Genomic DNA, 18,694 nt, shown 5'->3' on the forward strand with positions numbered 1-18,694 from the left:
TTTGCACATAATCACCAAGCTTTAGCTTTATAATGTACACATGTAAATATGAACCAGCTCACTAACAAGTAAAAATAAGACATTAGCTACGTGTTACTATCTTGTGTATATCATCTATGTGTGTGCATAAAATAGGAACAGAGGTTAATACATACAACAGATGTAACACATGCATACATTACAAGTTCAGCTACTGTATTGCAATATTGCAATGATTCAAGCTTCTTAGTTATCAATCTTTTCATTATCCACCATCAAAAAAGACTCTTGAAGCTCAGAATGTCCATCAATGCGTTTGTCCACCACACTAAATAGAGCACATAAATATAATAGCCACATAAGTGACAGTTTAATCATTACAGCTATACATAACGAGAGTTTTTCTCTTCAATAGTTGTTCATAGTGTTGGGCAAGTTACTTTTTAAAAGTAACTAGTTACATATTACATATTACTTGCAACTGAACTATTTAGTTACAGTTACATATTACCAATAAAATAAAGTAACTATAGTAATATTACATATTATATTACTTTGTGTCCACAGCCTTACGCTGTCATGTGTGAAACTACCACCTTATCACGTGACATGATTGCGTTGTTGGACAATGTGCAAATCTTGGTTATAAGTAAGAAGCTTGTGAATAAGCTTCATTCAGTAGGCTTCATTACTTCATTGTGGCTAGGCATTACTCAGTGGATTATTAACAAGATTAGTAACTTCGTTACTTGTAGTTATAATATTACGTAATATTAGATTCATTACAGTAACTATATTACTTAGGTAACGCGTTACATTTGTAAGTAAAATAACTTGAGTTATACTACCTGTTTTTATAGTGTATTTCATTATATTACTTAGTTACCACAAAAGTAATAATATTATGTAATGCGTTACTTATGTAATGCGTTACTTATGTAATGCGCTACTCCCAACACTGGTTGTTCAAATGTTAAATGGGCTATATTTACCCAGTTTGTGTTTACCCTACCACTCATAAATAAAGTACCAGCAAAAAGAGGTTCACAAGGTTCGTTTCCAATGGTTATATACTGGGATAACGTATTATGATTTATTTTATATTAATGTGAAAGTAAAGTGCACACTGGTACTGGTGGTACTGTATACGTAACAACAATAAAATTAATGTATGGGATGATGTAAAGCCTCATAATGCAGTAAATGCACTTCTTGTTCTTTAAACAAACATTTCAGAATTTAAAAAACTTCATGTTACTTCCAAATGTTCTTATATACGGTTCAGTTAAATGTAAATTGGAATTGTCAGTTATAGTGACTTTCCCTATATATTGACTGATTTAGTTGAAATGCCTACTCCGGTTACAACCACCATTAGATGTTCTTTTAAACCAAAATTTCTATAGTTTAAATTTACCCATGGAGGTTGAATTGATCCATTTGAATTTACTGTGTAGTAAGCTAGACTGTCTTGAAATGCAGTTGCTTCAAATTGCAAGTCTGCAAATTTAGCTACCAAGAGTAACTTTGACTCTCAGCAATCTTTGTGCGTTATGTAGTACGCAAACACATTTCGCCTAATGTACACCAGTCAATTCAATTGTGTACACTCACAAGCAAGTAGCTTTCTCAAGTAAGTACAAAAGCAACCTATAAAGGTAAACAACTAAGTGGAGGAGTCACAATGATGCTACAGCATCAAAGGCAGAGTTTTAGTTTCAATTATGTCATTGTTATGCTTACTTTGGTGTGGGCTATACTATTGAGTTGTTGGCACAACCATTAGAAAGTAGTTCTGTAGCAGAAATCGCTAACTCAAGCAAAGTAACTACACACTTTAAAGCAATCACTACTAAGTGCCTTCTGTTTGACAGCATGTTTTTATGGTTTCTAAGTATTCTTTATACACTGCTAGTCTTCAAAGATCATAAAACAGCATCAAACTTACTAGCAGTGACGTGCACGATGAAACTGAAATGTCTATGATGGTCGATGCATGGGCTTTGTCTAGAGAATTTGGGTATGAAAACACGTTAGATTATAAAACAGTTGAGAAGCAACTTCTGTGCATAATTTATGGTTTAAAGTGGTTTGATCAAATTATGCTTCCTTAGTGATGCATAACAATGTGATTGGTGAATTACAAAATAATTGATGAATTATGAAATAATTATGTTCAGTTTTAATTGATGTGTATAGCTACAACAGCATGCCGTCATATAAAGAGTTCAAGGAGTAGTATAAACTGGTGCCTGGATTTTAGAGGTAGCACAGCATCAACTTATTTGAATCCAAATTTGTCTTTTTGTCAGTGCATACCATATAATCAAGACACATGGTAGTGCGCTGTGTGGCCCAAGAAGCTGGCGCGCAACACCGTGAGTACATTGACAGGAAAAAAGAAAACATGATTTTCATACCTCCTTAATCTGTGCTGCTTTAACGAAACAAGATGATTTTGCTGTGGACACGCCTGCCAATGTCAGTATTCTATTCACCAAGTTTGAGCAAAATTGCTTCAAGCGTTCTCGGGATATGCAACTTCAAAAATTGGCTTGGTTACTTTGTTTTTTTTTATTCTTCGTCTTTTCGTAAACTTACAAAAACTGCCAACTCCACATAGTCGTTTTTTGTTTTTTTTTGAATTAGCTAGCCTTGATTGCATAATTGTTACACACTATTGGTTTTTTCATTGCATCTTCGTGTTTTTTAGCTCAATTTCATTCAAACCACAAAAGCTTTGAGGTTGAATAGTTAACCTATCCACCCACCGATTTGCAGCTTCTTCCCATAAGTGGTTTACCCTGTAGGTGTGACAACAATTTGGTGTTGTTTTTGTGAATAATCGCTAATAACTCTTTGCCTGTTAATCGTATTCCAGCACAAACTTGGTACTAAGATGTGTCTTTGTACCCCCTTCTGTATGCCAAATTTCAAGGAAATTGGAACTTGCCACACCTACCAGAAAAACAGCTAGGAGTAATGCTTTGTAAATTGCTGTACAGATGGAGTAATCATCTTAGAAAGGCTCTTCAATGGTGCAGAAGAATCAGACTTAAAGCCACAGAGTTATAACATGAAATCCAACTTGGTGTAGCAAGTGCGAGATCGAGATACTCTAATAGAGCAGTCACCTTGAAGAGAATTAAAGAGATCAGCTAGAAGAAGTTTCTTTGTAGAGAGTTCAGCTACAAAAATATCACCCTGTAGAGAGCTCAGCTAGAAGAAGTCACCTTGTAGAGAGTTCAGCTACAAAAAATCTACCATGGAGAAAGTTCAACTGCAAACAAATCACCCTGTAGAGAATTCAACTACAAACAAATTTCTCTGTAGAGAGAAGAAGTCACCTTGTAGAGTGTTCAGCTATTAAATCTACCATGTAGAGAGTTCAGCAGCACTTCAGCTGTAAACAAATCACCCATAGAGAGTTCAGCTACAAACAAATCACCCTGTAGAGAGATCAGCTAGAAGAAGTTACCTTGTAGAGAGTTCAGCTACAAAGAAACTATCATGTAGAGAGTTCAGCTGCAAACAAATTACCCTGTTGAGAGTTCAGCTGAAAACAAATCATTCTGTAGAGAGTTCAGCTACAAAGAAACCACCCTGTACAGAGTTCAGCTACTGTGTAAACAAGTTACCCTGTAGAGAGATAGGCTAAAAACAAATCACCTTGTAGAGAGTTCAGCTACAAACAAACTCACCCTGTAGAGAGTTCAGTTACAAACAAATCACCCTGTAGAGAGTTCAACTACAAACAGATAACCCTGCAGAGAGTTCAGCTAGAAACATGTCTCCCTGTAGAGAGAATCCTGCAGAGAGTTCATCTACAAGCAAATCACCTTGTAGAGACTTCAGTTACATTTCAAGTCACCCAGTAGAGTGATCAACTGCAAACAAGTTATCTGTGGGGAATAATTGACATGTAATAAATATAAGCAATGGCGGATCCAGGATGGGGAATTTGGGGCAAATGCCCCCCCATTCAAAATGTGGAGGAGCCAGCCATGCTTCTGATTAAAATAGCTGCTAAACTTAATGTCAGGCCAAGATCAGTTTATCAACTCATGAAAATATGCACATTTTACTACAAACTAAAGCAAACGAAAGTCAAACTAACTAACCTAGTCACCTAGCACCTTCGTCCGTACTAAGCGCCTCTAAAAATAATTATCATGTTGCTGTTGTTTAATAGATTCAGAGCCTTTCAAACAGCTTTTAAGGGTGCTCTGTACAGTTCGTACAAGGCTTCCCAAGACATAGTCTGTTTTGAACTAAAAGAAATATTATGGTCACTTAATTAGCCTGTGACATGTTGACGCATTTTAGTAGTACCTGTAAATTAGGTATCCCATAGCAACAAGCACACGCATCTTGCTATTCTACACCCTCTCACTTAAATTAGAACTAGTCTGTCATTTTTAATCATATAGACATGAAATTTTCACACAAGCTACTTTAGTAATTTTGCCAAAGAAGAGCGTTTGCCATTTTGAAATAGCAAGTCCAGATGATGAATAACGTGAAAGTAAAGAAAAGGATTTCTGGGAGTGTCAACCCGAAAGATAAATATGTGATGATTGAGAAGCTAAAAGACAAAAATTAAAATGCACGATGGTTTGTGCTGTTTAGCATAGTGTATCACAAAAGTATCAAGGCTCTTGTGCGTAAACTGTAGGACTAGTTCTAGTATAAAGGGAAAAACTATAACTCATGTTCTAAAGCAAATTTGTGACTGGATCTACGAAAACCGTTCTTATCGCCCAAGACAGGAAGTTTGATTTTTTCACACAAACACAAGGCTTAACCCTTAAACACGCAAAGGCCATTATAATGGCCTTATTATTTATTACACCGAAAACGCACGAAAGTTTATGCTTACTTTCACGAAAATAATTGCGCGTCTTTACAAGGCTGTATCTCTGAAAATCCTCGACGTATCAACTTGAAACTTGGTACACAGATGGTGGATACCCTGGGGTTTACCCATCATGACTATCAATTGTTTATCATTAATGCTTCTCTATTTATCCGAAGTAATATGCGCATAACTTGGAAATAACCATCATGGTAGGTGGCTCCGTTGGCGATTCGCCTCAATACTTGGTGTCGAGAAAGAGTTGTACCCTTGATACAAGGTGGTGAAATTCCATTGACATAGCTGCAACTCTCAGGTATTTATGAATTTTAGAAAAAACTTGTGGTATTCACACAATTGTGCGAAGTAACCGCACGTGTTTACACGACTGTATCTGTAAAAATCCTTGATGTATCAGCTTGTAACTTGGTACACAGACGGTGGATAACCTGGGGTTTACCCAATATTATTATTACGTTTTTATCAATAATACTTCTCCATTTATCCACAGCAATACGTGCATCATTTGGAAATAATCATCATGGTAGGCAGCTCCTCTGTCCATTCGCCTCAACACTTGGTGTTTAGAAAGGGTGGTACCCTTGATACAAGGTGGTGAAATTCCAGTGACATAGCTACAACTCTCAGGTAGTTGTGAATTGAAAAAAAATTGTCGTATTCTCATAATTATTTTTACCCTGTAGGCATGTAACAAAGAACTCCAACACAATCACTGTGGCGTTTCAACGTGCTGCCAAGGCGTATTCTGGTGACTGGTCAATCAAATACCAACAGCAATCCATTTTATCATGCACTGTTCATCAAACATAAAGTATTATTATTAGCATTAGAATTTGAAAAACTTTTCAAACATAAAATGTACATGAAATATATACACTAAAGAGCTGGGATCTTTACTCAGTAAAGGGTTTGCCTCATTTAGAAACCACCGATCCAAGTGATTTCAGAGAAAAAAAAACACAATCGTGGAAAAACCTGAATTACAAACAGCTCTGTACATAACTAAACTGATAATACTGTCAACACATCTAAACTATATACATCGGCTGAACCTGAAAAAGTCTAAGACACAGTAAATAGCATACACCCCTTATTTATTTAAAGTTTTCCTTGGTGTGGTATATCTTAAAACAATTTTCAAGGCATAAATGAACCATTCCACAATTTACGCAGCCATACTTAGTACGTTTTCTATGTGTCTTCCGGTCAGAGCACACTGCACAGTCACCGTCAGTCCCAAGGTTCTCTATGAAATGGCGTTCCTCAAGCCTCGCAGGCGATTGAGGTGGAAGAGCCTGTGATTGACGTCCTCCATGCTGGCATGAGCTATGCTGACATAAAAGTTTAGTAGCCAGTTGCTCCCTAAAGCTTTTGATGGTCTACGATCATTCACAGGTGTGAAACAGCACTCTAGAGTATAAGTATTATCGATAGCCAAATCCCTACCCCTACCGGTACCTGTACCCCTACCAGTACCTTTCCTCCTACCTCGACTAGGCACAAGATCCATTGGAGACACAGTTCCCCTACCCCTTCCTCTACCTCTCCATCTATTTCTACTAGACAAAGGATCAGATGGACATGGTGAGTAGTCCCTGCCTCTATCACTAGGTGAAAATGGGGCATGTGGAGAAGAAGAACGAGAGCGCAGGGAAGAACTAACAGGAGAGCCATGGTAAGCCACAGGAGAACCACTGCAGGGGTATTCAGTTTCCAGGCTACCCATCCCACCGTCACTCACTCCACTATGTAGCCCAGATGGTCCAGGATGTCTTGACTCATCATGACCTTCACAATATCTCACATCAGCTATTAGAAGAAGCAGGACTCAAGTTATAAAACATGTGAAAAGCATTATACCTTCTTAATCATTGTTTGTCTCTTCCTCAATGTCTTCTTCGTCCTTGCTGAACTCTTCCTCACTATCATTTTCTTCCACATCGCCATAATCATCTATAATGGCAGGCGAAGTGATAGGACCGATTCATCTGTCCGCCATTTTACCGTCTTGTTCCCTGGTAAGCCTATCAAGGACAAAAGAGTCTTCTCCATGGACAAAAGAGTCCTCTTCGTCCGAGTTGTTCCAGTCATCGTCGGTGTTGCTATAGAAAGGTTGATCAACAACAGTATTTTCATCCATATCTCGCTTATCTTTAATCACAGCACAAAGTTCTTGAGCTCGAATTAAAGCCCAGAAACGTGGCTTTCCGTTGCACTAAACCGTTTCATGATCACGTAATCCTAGTGCGCGCACCTCTGTGCCAAATATGGAGGGCCACTTAAATGGCCCTTGCGATTTCAGTGCAATATTTCGTAAATTCGCGTGCGCGTTTAAGGGTTAATGAATGCACTATCAAGTTTCACTGCCACAGTCAACCAGAGTAAAGTGGTCTGCTTTTGCTGGCTGCTTTTCTAGAGCACAGTGGCGAGCCGTACGAGTGGTCTGGGGTCTTGATGGAGCCCTGACCAACCAGGAGATGGCTGTGTGAGGCTGTACAGCTCTGTGGTGTTGGACAATGACCTGTGCTGTAAATTTCCTTTCATTTTAGCCAGTTCTGAGCACTGAATGGCCTATAACTTGGCCTAATTCATCCCAGCACGTCTCTTTTCAATTTTTGAACACCATCTTGCCCGCCTTCCAGGGCTCCCGCCTCCCACCCTTCTGGAGCTCACCTGATACAGACAACCTCGGTTTAAAAACTATCTAAAATGGCAGGAAACTTAGCTGTTGACTACTTCTTCAGTGGATGATCAGGAAGGTAAGAAATTGTTGTGAAATGTGTGAAAATTTGGTATGCGTAGCTACCACCATTGGCCAGCTACAACACAAAGAATATTTAAAACCGACGTTTCTCGATACTTTTAAATGGGCGATAAGACCGGTTTTCCCAGAGACAGTCACATTTAGCAGTTGGGTTTGGACTAAACTGTGTACTAGTGTTAGCTTATATCCAGTAAAAAAATTACAGAACATTTGCTAAAACCATTTGTAAGTTATAGAACAAATTAAATTTCATGGGAGGCCATATAAGCAGACTGTACAGAGCACCCTTAAGACTTCACAACCATCTGAAAAGGCCAAAAATGGAAAAAATTAGCAGTGAGACACTACTAAGAGGTAATAATTTACTGTTTCAAAATTGCAGCACTGAACTAGTAAGAGAATCTGGCTCTCCCCAACCACCTACAACTTACCCTGTTTGTACCCCTCCCCTTGCCAGCTCCTGGATCCGCCCCTGATAATTATTATATATATTTAATTTGTACATTTACTGATAAAATCAGAAATAGTTAACGTATTTAAAATCTGCTTCATTTTTTCTTCTTGTGGTAAAGAAAAGAAGATAGGTTAAATAATCCCCAAAGCCATCCGTAAAGTGGCTTTGGGGTATATAAATACAAAAAGAAGTGAAATCTAATCCAAAACAGCCAAGCTGTAAAAACAGAGTGTGGCCCTCAAAAAGGCTACGGTGAAAAAAGATGTGAAATCCAAGGTGGTGGCCAAGAAATGGCTGTGATGTTAGGTTAATGGTAAAAATTTTAATAACAACAATTCAGGTGAATTTGGTGACACTTGGTCTTGGCACAACATTCACCTGAATTGTCGTTATTAAAATTTTTACCAATAACCTACCATCACAGCCATTTCTTGGCCACCACCTTGGATTTCACATCTTTTTTCACCATAGCCTTTTTGAGGGCCGCACTCTTTTTTACAGCTTGGCTGTTTTGGATTAGATATTATATAAACAAATCATACCCAAAAGGTGGTGCAAAAGAACTGAAAGAATAGAATAAAACCCAGACCAACCTGATGCTACCTGAGGTTTAAATTTAGGCCAACTCAGTCACTCTGTTTAAAAAGCTACTTCTGCAATGCACTAGTTGATTCATCATCGAAATAACTTACCATCTTATAGTGATATCATTACACAGACATGCAGCAGAGGATTCAGTGCTCAGCACATTGCCTTATTTTTATTCTCTTCTAGGCCTGAGTCAAATATGCTCAAACTTTTGTCCAAATTGCTTTCGGGAACTGTTCACCTATTATGCTCTTCAGCTGTTCTCATTATACTTGCGTTATGCTCCTAGGTTAGCAATATTTCTTACAATAATCTTAGAACATTTTAATCAGTGAATGCTCTATTAGAGTATTTAATTACAGAGTGGCTGTTCTATTAGAGAGTATTGATCTAAGGAGGTATGTAAATTGCATTTGAGTGCTCTATTGCAGTTTGCAGTTTCCACTGACTGCCCTATTAGGGAGTATCAATCTATTTTCGTGGAATTAAGCTCCATAGTTTTGAAATATCCACCAAATATGCTAGAAGTATGCTGGAATAGCAATCCAGCTTTTATTATGCTGCCATATTTGATGCAGGCCTATTCTCTGCACAATGCACCTCACAAAAAAACCTTTGTAACAAGATCACAGGCAGAAATTCACCTTACCACCTCACCTTTAAATGTGTACTGGATCATTTTCCATGGATCTCAATGCTTGGTTCAAAAATGCATGACAACATGCTCATTCGTGACACAGTTAAATATATGGAAAGCTGCCAACTTCCAGCTAAGAATAGAGAGGCAGCCTTATCACTTAATTAATGATCACCTAATACCAGGTACAATACGTTTTGGGACTCAAATTAGGGTGATTTAGTATGCCTTAAGAGTTTTTATTGAAAATCATGAGAAACCATGAGCGGTCATTATATCAAGACTGAAATTGTGTGTTGCACAACCAAATCATGATAGTTGAAAGATTCCAGCACTGAGATATGACCTGTTATGTGATAGAGTGTAGTTAGTGCCCACATACCCTAATTTTGCAGGCCCGGTCACATATTTAGTTTTGGCTTTGTTTCTCTTTATGAATTTAGCTATAGTCTACCTCTTCATTGATGGTAAAGTTTAAGAGTTACATAGTATTACAGAGGTATTTCTTGGTCATTTCCAGTTTTATCTCTAACAATGAGATGGGAATAATGAATTTGTCAGACAGCTGTATATACCTTGCATGCAGTAGTTATTACATTCCAAAATTACTTCCGGATGCCATCTTAGAGTATAAAATTTTCAAATTTTCTGTGACGATACATGCCTCCAGACCCCCTAGACTAGCAGCAACAAGGCTGAGACTTACCATGTTTATGATGCCCCTGAATGGTTTTAAGTCCTGCATTAGGTTAGGTAATTCAAAAGCTGCAGCACAAGTTGCTGTCAGGCCTTCAATGCTGGATGCAGTAAAGCTGTAGCTTTATTATAATTAGGGATGAGTCTATTTTGCTTTTTTTCTCACCTATTTTTCTTTCCAGCAATTCTTTTTTTACCTACCTATTTTGCTCAATATTTTGCTTGTCAACAATCTATTTTGCTCCATAGTTGGTGTACAATGTAATAATAATAATTACATGTAATAATCAATAAGCACTGTTTACATACACTATGGTGTTTAGATATTAGTGATTGTATCTTAGCATGATTGATGCCTCCATATAATCCTTTAAAGAATTTCCTTGTAGGTCACCAAATCCTGAATTCAATAGTGAGAACACCCTTTCTGCAGCAGCCGAGGAGGGCTGTATGGTCAAGACCTTCTTTACAGCATTTGACCATAAAGGCAAATCAGTTGCATTGAGCTTCCACCATTCCAGAGCAGCAAGTTCATCACTAATACCATCCGCCTTAGCTACATAAGAAGGAAGTTCAGCCTTCAAATTTTCAAGCTCGTCATCCTTAAAGAAGGGAACAACCTGCAATGCATTTACATGAGAAACATCTGGCTTAAGCATTACTATCTTGTGCGGATTGAAAACTCTCACAGCCTTAAAAACTAAAATTTGCTCCTTTAAGGAAGAATCTAGCAGTTCTTGAAAGTAATCTAGAGCTGGTTGCATACAGCTTCGAGCATAGCTGCGATGCCTCTGCTGTGCAGTTGATTGAGTAGTGATACTGCGAATAACAGCTTCAGTGTTTGGAGTATGAGCTGCCCTGACTGCTGCAACAACAGTCTGTACTATTTCATAAGCTGTGAAACTCAGTGGCCCATCTCCTTCAAGGTTATATGTAGCCTTAACAAACACCTCCCCCCAATCAATAACAGCAGCAAGCTCAAGCTTTAAGTGTTCAAGCTTTTCACGGTCAGTTAAAATAGCTAGTAACTTTGGACGAGATGCAGGGCCTAAGTCTGTATTTTCACTTAGGAATGGTTCGATATCACCAAACTGGAGCATTATTTGCTTAAAAATTTCCCATTTGCTCCACCACCTGGTAGCACTATACGATGCCATTGCCTTTCCTGTTTGTTGTTTCCATAGAAATTTGGCTTTAATGCTATGTGAAAAAAGTGCTAGCCAATTACCAATAAACTCAGTCAGGGTTGGTACTTTGAAGTGCTCTCCAACACGATCAAAAGCATGGCTGAAGCATCCAATATCTATTACATTAGGGTAAACAATCTTCAATGTCCTCATTGCTACACTGTTAACAGATGCTCTATCTCGCATAGCAGCAATAAGATGGCTGGAAGAAATGCTGTAGAACACTGAAAGCACTTGTACCAATTCGTGTGCAATTTCTTCCCCAGTGAGAGATTTTGAAAGCAGTTGGATGGCTAGAAGCTGCTGTTGAATTTCAAAAGAATCATTTACAAAGCGCACTAAGACTGCTAATGCCTCTCCACTATGAGAGGTACCATCAAAAATGACACTCAAGAACTGACCCTGGAGTGATTGCTTAATACGTGCCTTTTCTTCTTCTAAAATAAAAGGAATAAGGTCAAACATAAATCTGCGATCTGTAAGGCGATAGCCTGTCTCCTCAAAAAGACTACGAAACTGGTCAACCTTACTTAGTGGTACACCCGCTTGAAGAAATGTTTTGACCACTTTGACTCGGAAAACCTGCTGTTGTTCCGGAAGAGTCTCACCTCGCCCATGAGCTTCTGCATTATACCTTTGCAGAGATTGTGCAATGTCTGAGTCTTTAACATTCCTTTGTTGCAGCTTTTTCTTTCCATTAGCATGTTTAGTAGACTTTAAGTGATACTCAATACTGCTCTTTTTGAGGGGTAACTCTTCCCGGCATCCTTGGCAAAAAAGCTTTCCAGTAGCTACAGTAAAGGGTTCCTTGGAATATTCGGTTACTCTTTGCTGGGGCTTGATCGTTTTTGGGTTGCTCTGCGAATTCGAATGTAATGCTCTCTTCCTGCCAGCTGGTGGATTTTTGGCAATTTTTCTCTTACGAGAGAAGTCAGATGCACTTGGTGCCTTTAGCACACTAAGCAAGGACACTCCACTAGACGTTGGCGTCGTTGAGTTGCTGGCACTTCCGGTAGAACGAGTCCTCGAAGTTGTACTAGTCGAAGTTGTTGTAACATCTGACTCGCGAGACGATTCACGGTCATCATCATTACTAACAATGCTAAGACTGTCATCTACTTCACTAACATCGCTTTCAGCACTTGAACTGTAGTCAATGCGTTCTATCACATCCATTGTAGACACTATTTCACACGTGATTATTCGCTAACATGTATTGTGGGTTCGCCTTCGGGTCAAAGTTCAGCTAGAGCCATACTCATTTAACGTACGAGTGTTAAACGTAGCTATGGTAAGTTGTTACTTGTGTTAGTTATGCAGTTACATTCACACTGTCTGAAACAGATCTGAGATTAACAAATTTTGCTTATTTTGCGCCTATTTTGCTCGATTTTGCTCCTATTTTGCTCGATTTTGCTCCTATTTTGCCAGCATTTTGCTTGTTGCTCTTGTATTCCTATTATTCCAATAATTTTGCTGGCGAAATCGACGCATCCCTAATTATAATTAATCAATGAAAGGATAAAAAAACTTCAACTGTGTAGACAATAACCACAACAAACACAATACTCATACAGAAAACTCTAAATTTTAGTAAAAGAAAATGCAAAAGAGAAACTAACAAAATAGCAACAAAATTTTTAAAAATGTACATCTGTAGAAGTATTCTATATCATTTGTTTACCCTATTTTTTAGCTGCTTTCTGCATTATTTATCTCTTATCAGTATAGCTACTATGATTTATCTGGGGAGAAGGATAAAACAGGACAGACCGCGGCAGAGAAAGTAGTTGAATTGAGGGTGGGCTAATCAGAGTATAGAATCTCTGGGAGCAGAGATATAACTCACGTTTCCTTTGCAGTACGGGAATAAAACCAATATATCTGCACTCTCCATGAAGAATAAATCCAGCAATATATGTGACATGGTCTGGGAAAACCGGTCTTATCGCCCATGTCAGCAGACTCGATTTTTCACCCTGAACACAAAGCTAAACTATCTAATTTCACAATCAAAATCAGCTAGACTTGAGTGGTTTGGTTTTGCTGACTGCTTTTCCCAAGCCCAGTGGTGATCTGTACGTGGGGTGTGTGGCCTTAATGGAGCTCTAGCCAGCCTGGGGATGGCTGTATATGGCTGTACAGCTCCGTGGTGTTGAATAAATACTTCTGCTGTAAATTTTCTTTTATTTTAGCCAGTTTTGAGACCTGTATGGCCCATAGCTTGGTATAGTTCATCCCTATGCCTTCTTTTTCAATTTTTTAAACAGCCTCTTGCCCTCCATCCAGGCCCCCACCTTCCTCCCATTTTGGAGCTCGCCTGATATAGTCAAACTCAGTTCAAAAACTATCTAAAATGGCAGGAAACTTAGTTGTTGGTTACTTGCACAGTGGATGCTCAGTGGATGCTCTGGAAGGTAAGGAATTGGTGTAAAACGTGTGAAAATTTGGTACGCATAACTTCAACCATTGGTGAGCTACAACACACTAAATGCTTAAGATCAGCATTTCTTGATATTTTTAAATAGGCGATAAGACCAGTTTTCCCAGACTGGGTCACATATTAGATATTTCAATTCCTATCTTCTTTCATGGTTTATTGATCATGATGTGATTTTTGCAATACCCGTTTTACCGAATCTATTTCAATAAAAAGAGAATTATGCAGCTAGTTTGGTTTTCACTTAGCGGATTACATGGCATAATAGTAACATCACTCAAGCATACTCACATAATGGTTGAATGAATTAATAATCACTTAACCCATATGTTTTATACACTAGCATCTGATGATTGATCAATAAATGGGTATTAATAGTGTGGGCTTATAATTCACGGAGTGGTGTATTTTCGTGGTAATCGGATTGTTGCAGAGGCACTTCTTCTACTGTTTTTTCATCTGTAGCACTGTTTAACATGCTGAACATAGCGGAAAGCGAAGTGTAATGGCCACTGCACTTTTGAAGCAGTTTTTGATTGCTGGGGTGTGCATTTAGATGAAAACATTAATTTTGGCACCATCCTTTCTGTTGATGTGATGTGCGTGGGTTCACCAGTCATAATAATGTTACAAAAAAAGTAAACAAACAAGCTTAAGGAAAAATTTAAAATTTTAAGTTCGATTAGGGATCATAGAAAAAAGAAGTAGGGAAACAAGGGAGGTCACCTACACCTTCAGATATACTAGTGAACATTTAATCCCTAAATCAGTCTTGGTCTTGGGTATAGACTGGATTAGGGATTAAATGTTTACTAGTATATCTGCAGGTGTAGGCAACCTTCCTTGTTTCCCTACTTTTTTCTATGATCCTTAATCGAACTTCTAATTTTTAATTTTTCCTTAAACCTTAAACTAAACAATTATTTTAGTGATTGTTCGACACTAAATAAATCTTATTAACAATTAATGAGTAAAACCTTTGCAACTGCATTGTGCACACAGTATACATCAGCTATTTTAAATACATACGTACCTTATAGCCTGAAACGTATACTCCTGATTGTTCTGCTTCCTTAGTGTCCAAGTGGTTATTAACCTTTTAGCCAAGACTGCACAAAAGCAACATAAAGGGATGACAATCAAACTTATTGAGATTCCTGTAGTTGCAGCCTCTGAAAACCCTGAAGTGCTCAAATTAACAACCAGTACCATGTTTAGTAAAACTGTAGTATCTAAAATGTTAAGTATTTGCTCAGAGTATGGTTGGATCCATATATGATTCAATGCTATAATTACACAGGCTGTGTGTAGACAATAAATTCTACTTTGATTATTATTGACAGCATATGAAATTAAGAAAAGCACTAGTCGACATATGAAAAAATATGCAGCAAACCAACTATATTTGTCCTTGTAACATCCTTGGAATTGATCTAGAAATGGTTTGATTCTAATCAAATTGAACCTCCCTTTCAGAAATGGCTCAATCAAAAGCAAGCATGGTAAACCTACCACAAAAACTATAGCACTTAAAATTGCTACAATGCCATATGCTATATGTCTTCCGCTAAAATATTTAACATCAGGTGAGGAATAAGAAAATGTCTCATCAACATCATTAAATGTTAGTGGTCTCAGTAACTGAAGTGAGGTTGATACTAGTGATGTATAAGACAACAACAGGAGAACGCAGAAAGCCCGTACAATAAAATGTTTGGCAAACTTGGTTATCTTCATGGAACGTTTGGCTGCTTGTCGAATCCCAAGTAGTATAATTGAAATGGCTATCACATGAATGTAATTGATAAACTGAAGATCAATTCCACTTAAACCTTTTATGAGACAAAGTTTTCCAATAATTTGTGGTGTCAGTTTAGCAAAACTTGATATCACTGCAACTACCTGAAAAACTCCATCCGAAACATACAAGTTATTGCCTAACAAAATATCTACTATGCTATAATAGTAAATTATCCCATACAAATGTCCCAGAGATATTTTAAATTTGGAATGTGTTAACCCACACACACCCACTACTATTGCAATCCAATACAGAATTGTCAACACGATTGCTAATGGTAACATCCAAGAACATTTTCTCTCGTCAATACAGTCAGGAGCATTGTATGCTAGAGTATATCCTGAACTACAATCCCCACAAGCTACTCCTGTTCTATGTGGTCTACATTGTCCATCTAATTCTCTTGGCATGGTGTAATATCCATTTCCTGTCTTGCTGCGATGGCTAAAATCACAATAGTAGTTGGGACATAATGATACTGTACGTCTACCTAAGACACTACCAAACCAGTATCCTTGCCTGATCTCAGCATTATTTTCAGTACACTGGATAACATTGTCATCATCATTGTAGCATTCACATATTTGTGAATTGATGCTAAATGCAAAACCACTAAAACAAGGTAATAAATTGAATGACAATGTTGTGGATATTTGTCTTAATTCAAATTGAAGAACTGAAGTTAAAATGAAATTCAGAGCAATTTCATCATCAACATCACAAGTAGCATTTACTGCACTTACGGTGACCGTTTCATTTCCATCATTCAATAGCAACTGGTCATGTGATAGTCTGTATGTAGAATTGCAATTAGTGCAGGTTATTCGGAATTGCACTCTTTCTATACTGGTATTATAAAAATAATCATAAAGCTGAGCACTAAAGTATATTGGATGACCTAACATGTTTGGTCCTTCTACAAAATAACTTCCATTGGTGAGATCACATGAGCCTGTTGAACACAGATGTACCATATAAGGTGCAGTAGTGATAGCACCATCAGGTTGTGTGTAACTAAATATACTACTCAGAGCATACTCATCAGCATCATGACTGCCATTTACATCTACTTGACATGACTCATGAAAGTTAAAGTATATATCATTACCAGCCACAGTGGCAGAATTATGATCAAAAGAAATTGCTGTATAGTTGGTGTCATGTTCAATTATGTTTGCAGACACTAAATAACAGTTTTGATTAAAAGGGATGAAATCAACATAAATAGCTCCTCCTCGAAATGCCGCATTATTGCCAATAAATCTAGCTGAAGGTGCATTTCCTGAATATAATTGGAATACTGAATTTTCATTAAAATATATCGCTGCACCATTCTCAGCCTTGTTATTCTCAAACAAATTTTGTGAATGCAAGGTTAACTTAGTAGATGATGAAATATATAATGCAGATCCAATGTTGTTGATGAAGCTTGATGAGTTTAAGATCATTTCTGGTGTTTTCTCTTTAAGTTGGTCATAAATGTACACAATACTCCTTTCTGCTACATTATAATTAAATTTACACTGAGATAAAGTGACTTTAGATGTGGGACCATTTTTATAAGCTACACCAATTAGCACATGAACTTGCATTCTTAAAAAAAGGGCAGCTCCATGATCTGCTCTTGTGTTGTTTACAAATGTGCATCTTGTGAAATGGTTAGTTACGGAACTTACAGCATCAGCAAAAATTTGTAAAGCAGATCCTGTACTGTTTACAAAATCACTAAGTACAAAACTGCCATAAAAATTTCTACTATTTGAACTAAAAACATAAACAATTGAGTTCCCTGCATTGTTATATAGCCATGTACACTGTGTAAATATTATACGAACAATGTCATTATTAACATCAGTAGCTGCATGCCTTATGCTTACTATTCTGCTTGTGAAGTTGTTTGACACAAATTGTGTTTTGTGAAATGTAATGTAAAGGCCTTGTTTTAAATCTTGTGCCTCAATCCACAGCAAAACATCACGCCCTTTGTTTCCAACAAATGACACATTATTCATAGTAAGATACCCAACATTGTCATTTATAGAAATAGCAAATGCTACCTCAAAGTAGCGCAATTGGTCAGCTGATCGTTGAATGCTGTTATTGACAAATTGTGTGTTAGAGATTGATATGTTAGTGTGATTTGCTCCCCGGGAAGCAATTGATGAAATGCCTTGACCTCTAATTGTTGTATTGCTGATTTCGATTGTTACATATGATTGTAAGGCATAGGAAGAGGTGGATACTTCCAATGAGCTGTAATCAATAAATATAGATGAAAGGATCATCACATGAAAGAATGAGCCACCTTCTAGATTTAATCTCAATTTAACACGAAAGATTGAATTGTCGATTAGAATGATGTGGCGCTCAGCACCATGCATTCCACCAAATTGAAGATATTCTGGATAAAGAACACATGATGCAAATGTACTGAAATGAATGGATAGCGAAAGGCTTCCATATGATTTGTACCCTGTGAAGAGACGATTATCAGTGAGACAAAAAGAGCAGTAGCTAACGTTAATACTGAAAGCACTGAAAAGAAGCCAATTAGTAGAACATCCATCCCAAGTAATCCCCTCAATAATGACATCACTACATAACTCACAGTACACACGTACTAAATCGTAGCACAAGATATATGTACCATTACCAGTTATCGTAATGTTATGTAGATTTCCTGATCCTATTGGAGTGTCACTGATCAGTGTTTCAAAATCTGATGTGATGTTTACAATGGAATCATTTCCCAGATTTTGTAAAGCAAAGGAAAGATTGCCACAAGGACATGCTCCATTCACACAACATTCAACACTAACATTGTAATGCCAATTAACTGTGATAACTGTACCATCAGCATAAGGATTTAGTGTGAACAAATAAACCCATATTGTCAAAACTGCTGCACCAATCATTAGTTCTGAGAAGTAAATTAAGCAGCAACAATTGTTAAATATACACATTTGATTAAGATTGCTTTATTACTATACACTGTATTTAATCATAAATACTGCACAACTATTGAACAATTTACTATAATTAATTGCAATCAAGACACATGATAGCGTGTCATGCGGCCCAAGAAGCAGGCGTGCCACACCATGGTATATTGACAGGAAATAAGAAATGACATTTTCATACCTTTGTATCTACAAGATCCCTTATCTAATTTGAACCAAATTTGCAGCAGAGTTGCCCACTAGTTGGTGGAGTCCACATTCCAAATTTGAAAGAAATCCCTCGGCAATTTTTGAGATAAGAGTGGCCACAGT

The 18,694-nt window shown here is 37.5% G+C and overlaps 1 protein-coding gene and 1 long non-coding RNA gene across 2 annotated transcripts in view; one reads left to right on the top strand and one right to left on the bottom strand.

Annotated features, from left to right (window-relative positions):
- Nucleotides 1–18,694, bottom strand: part of LOC136247130 (uncharacterized) — a 34,370-nt gene continuing 15,676 nt past the window's right edge. Inside the window, exons 2-3 of the mRNA XM_066038754.1 lie at nt 14,655–18,342; nt 1–307 (exon numbers count right to left, since the gene is read on the bottom strand). Of these exons, the coding sequence (XP_065894826.1) occupies nt 226–307; nt 14,655–18,337 (3,765 nt within the window). The 5' untranslated portion in view covers nt 18,338–18,342 and the 3' untranslated portion in view covers nt 1–225. The remainder of the gene's footprint in view (nt 308–14,654; nt 18,343–18,694) is intronic.
- LOC136244461 (uncharacterized) lies at nt 5,302–5,796 on the top strand. Its single transcript, XR_010695254.1, has 2 exons — nt 5,302–5,482; nt 5,539–5,796. It is a non-coding gene; the product is annotated as an uncharacterized lncRNA (long non-coding RNA).

This window comes from Dysidea avara, chromosome 2, assembly GCF_963678975.1.
Source record: "Dysidea avara chromosome 2, odDysAvar1.4, whole genome shotgun sequence".
Taxonomy (NCBI): domain Eukaryota; kingdom Metazoa; phylum Porifera; class Demospongiae; order Dictyoceratida; family Dysideidae; genus Dysidea; species Dysidea avara.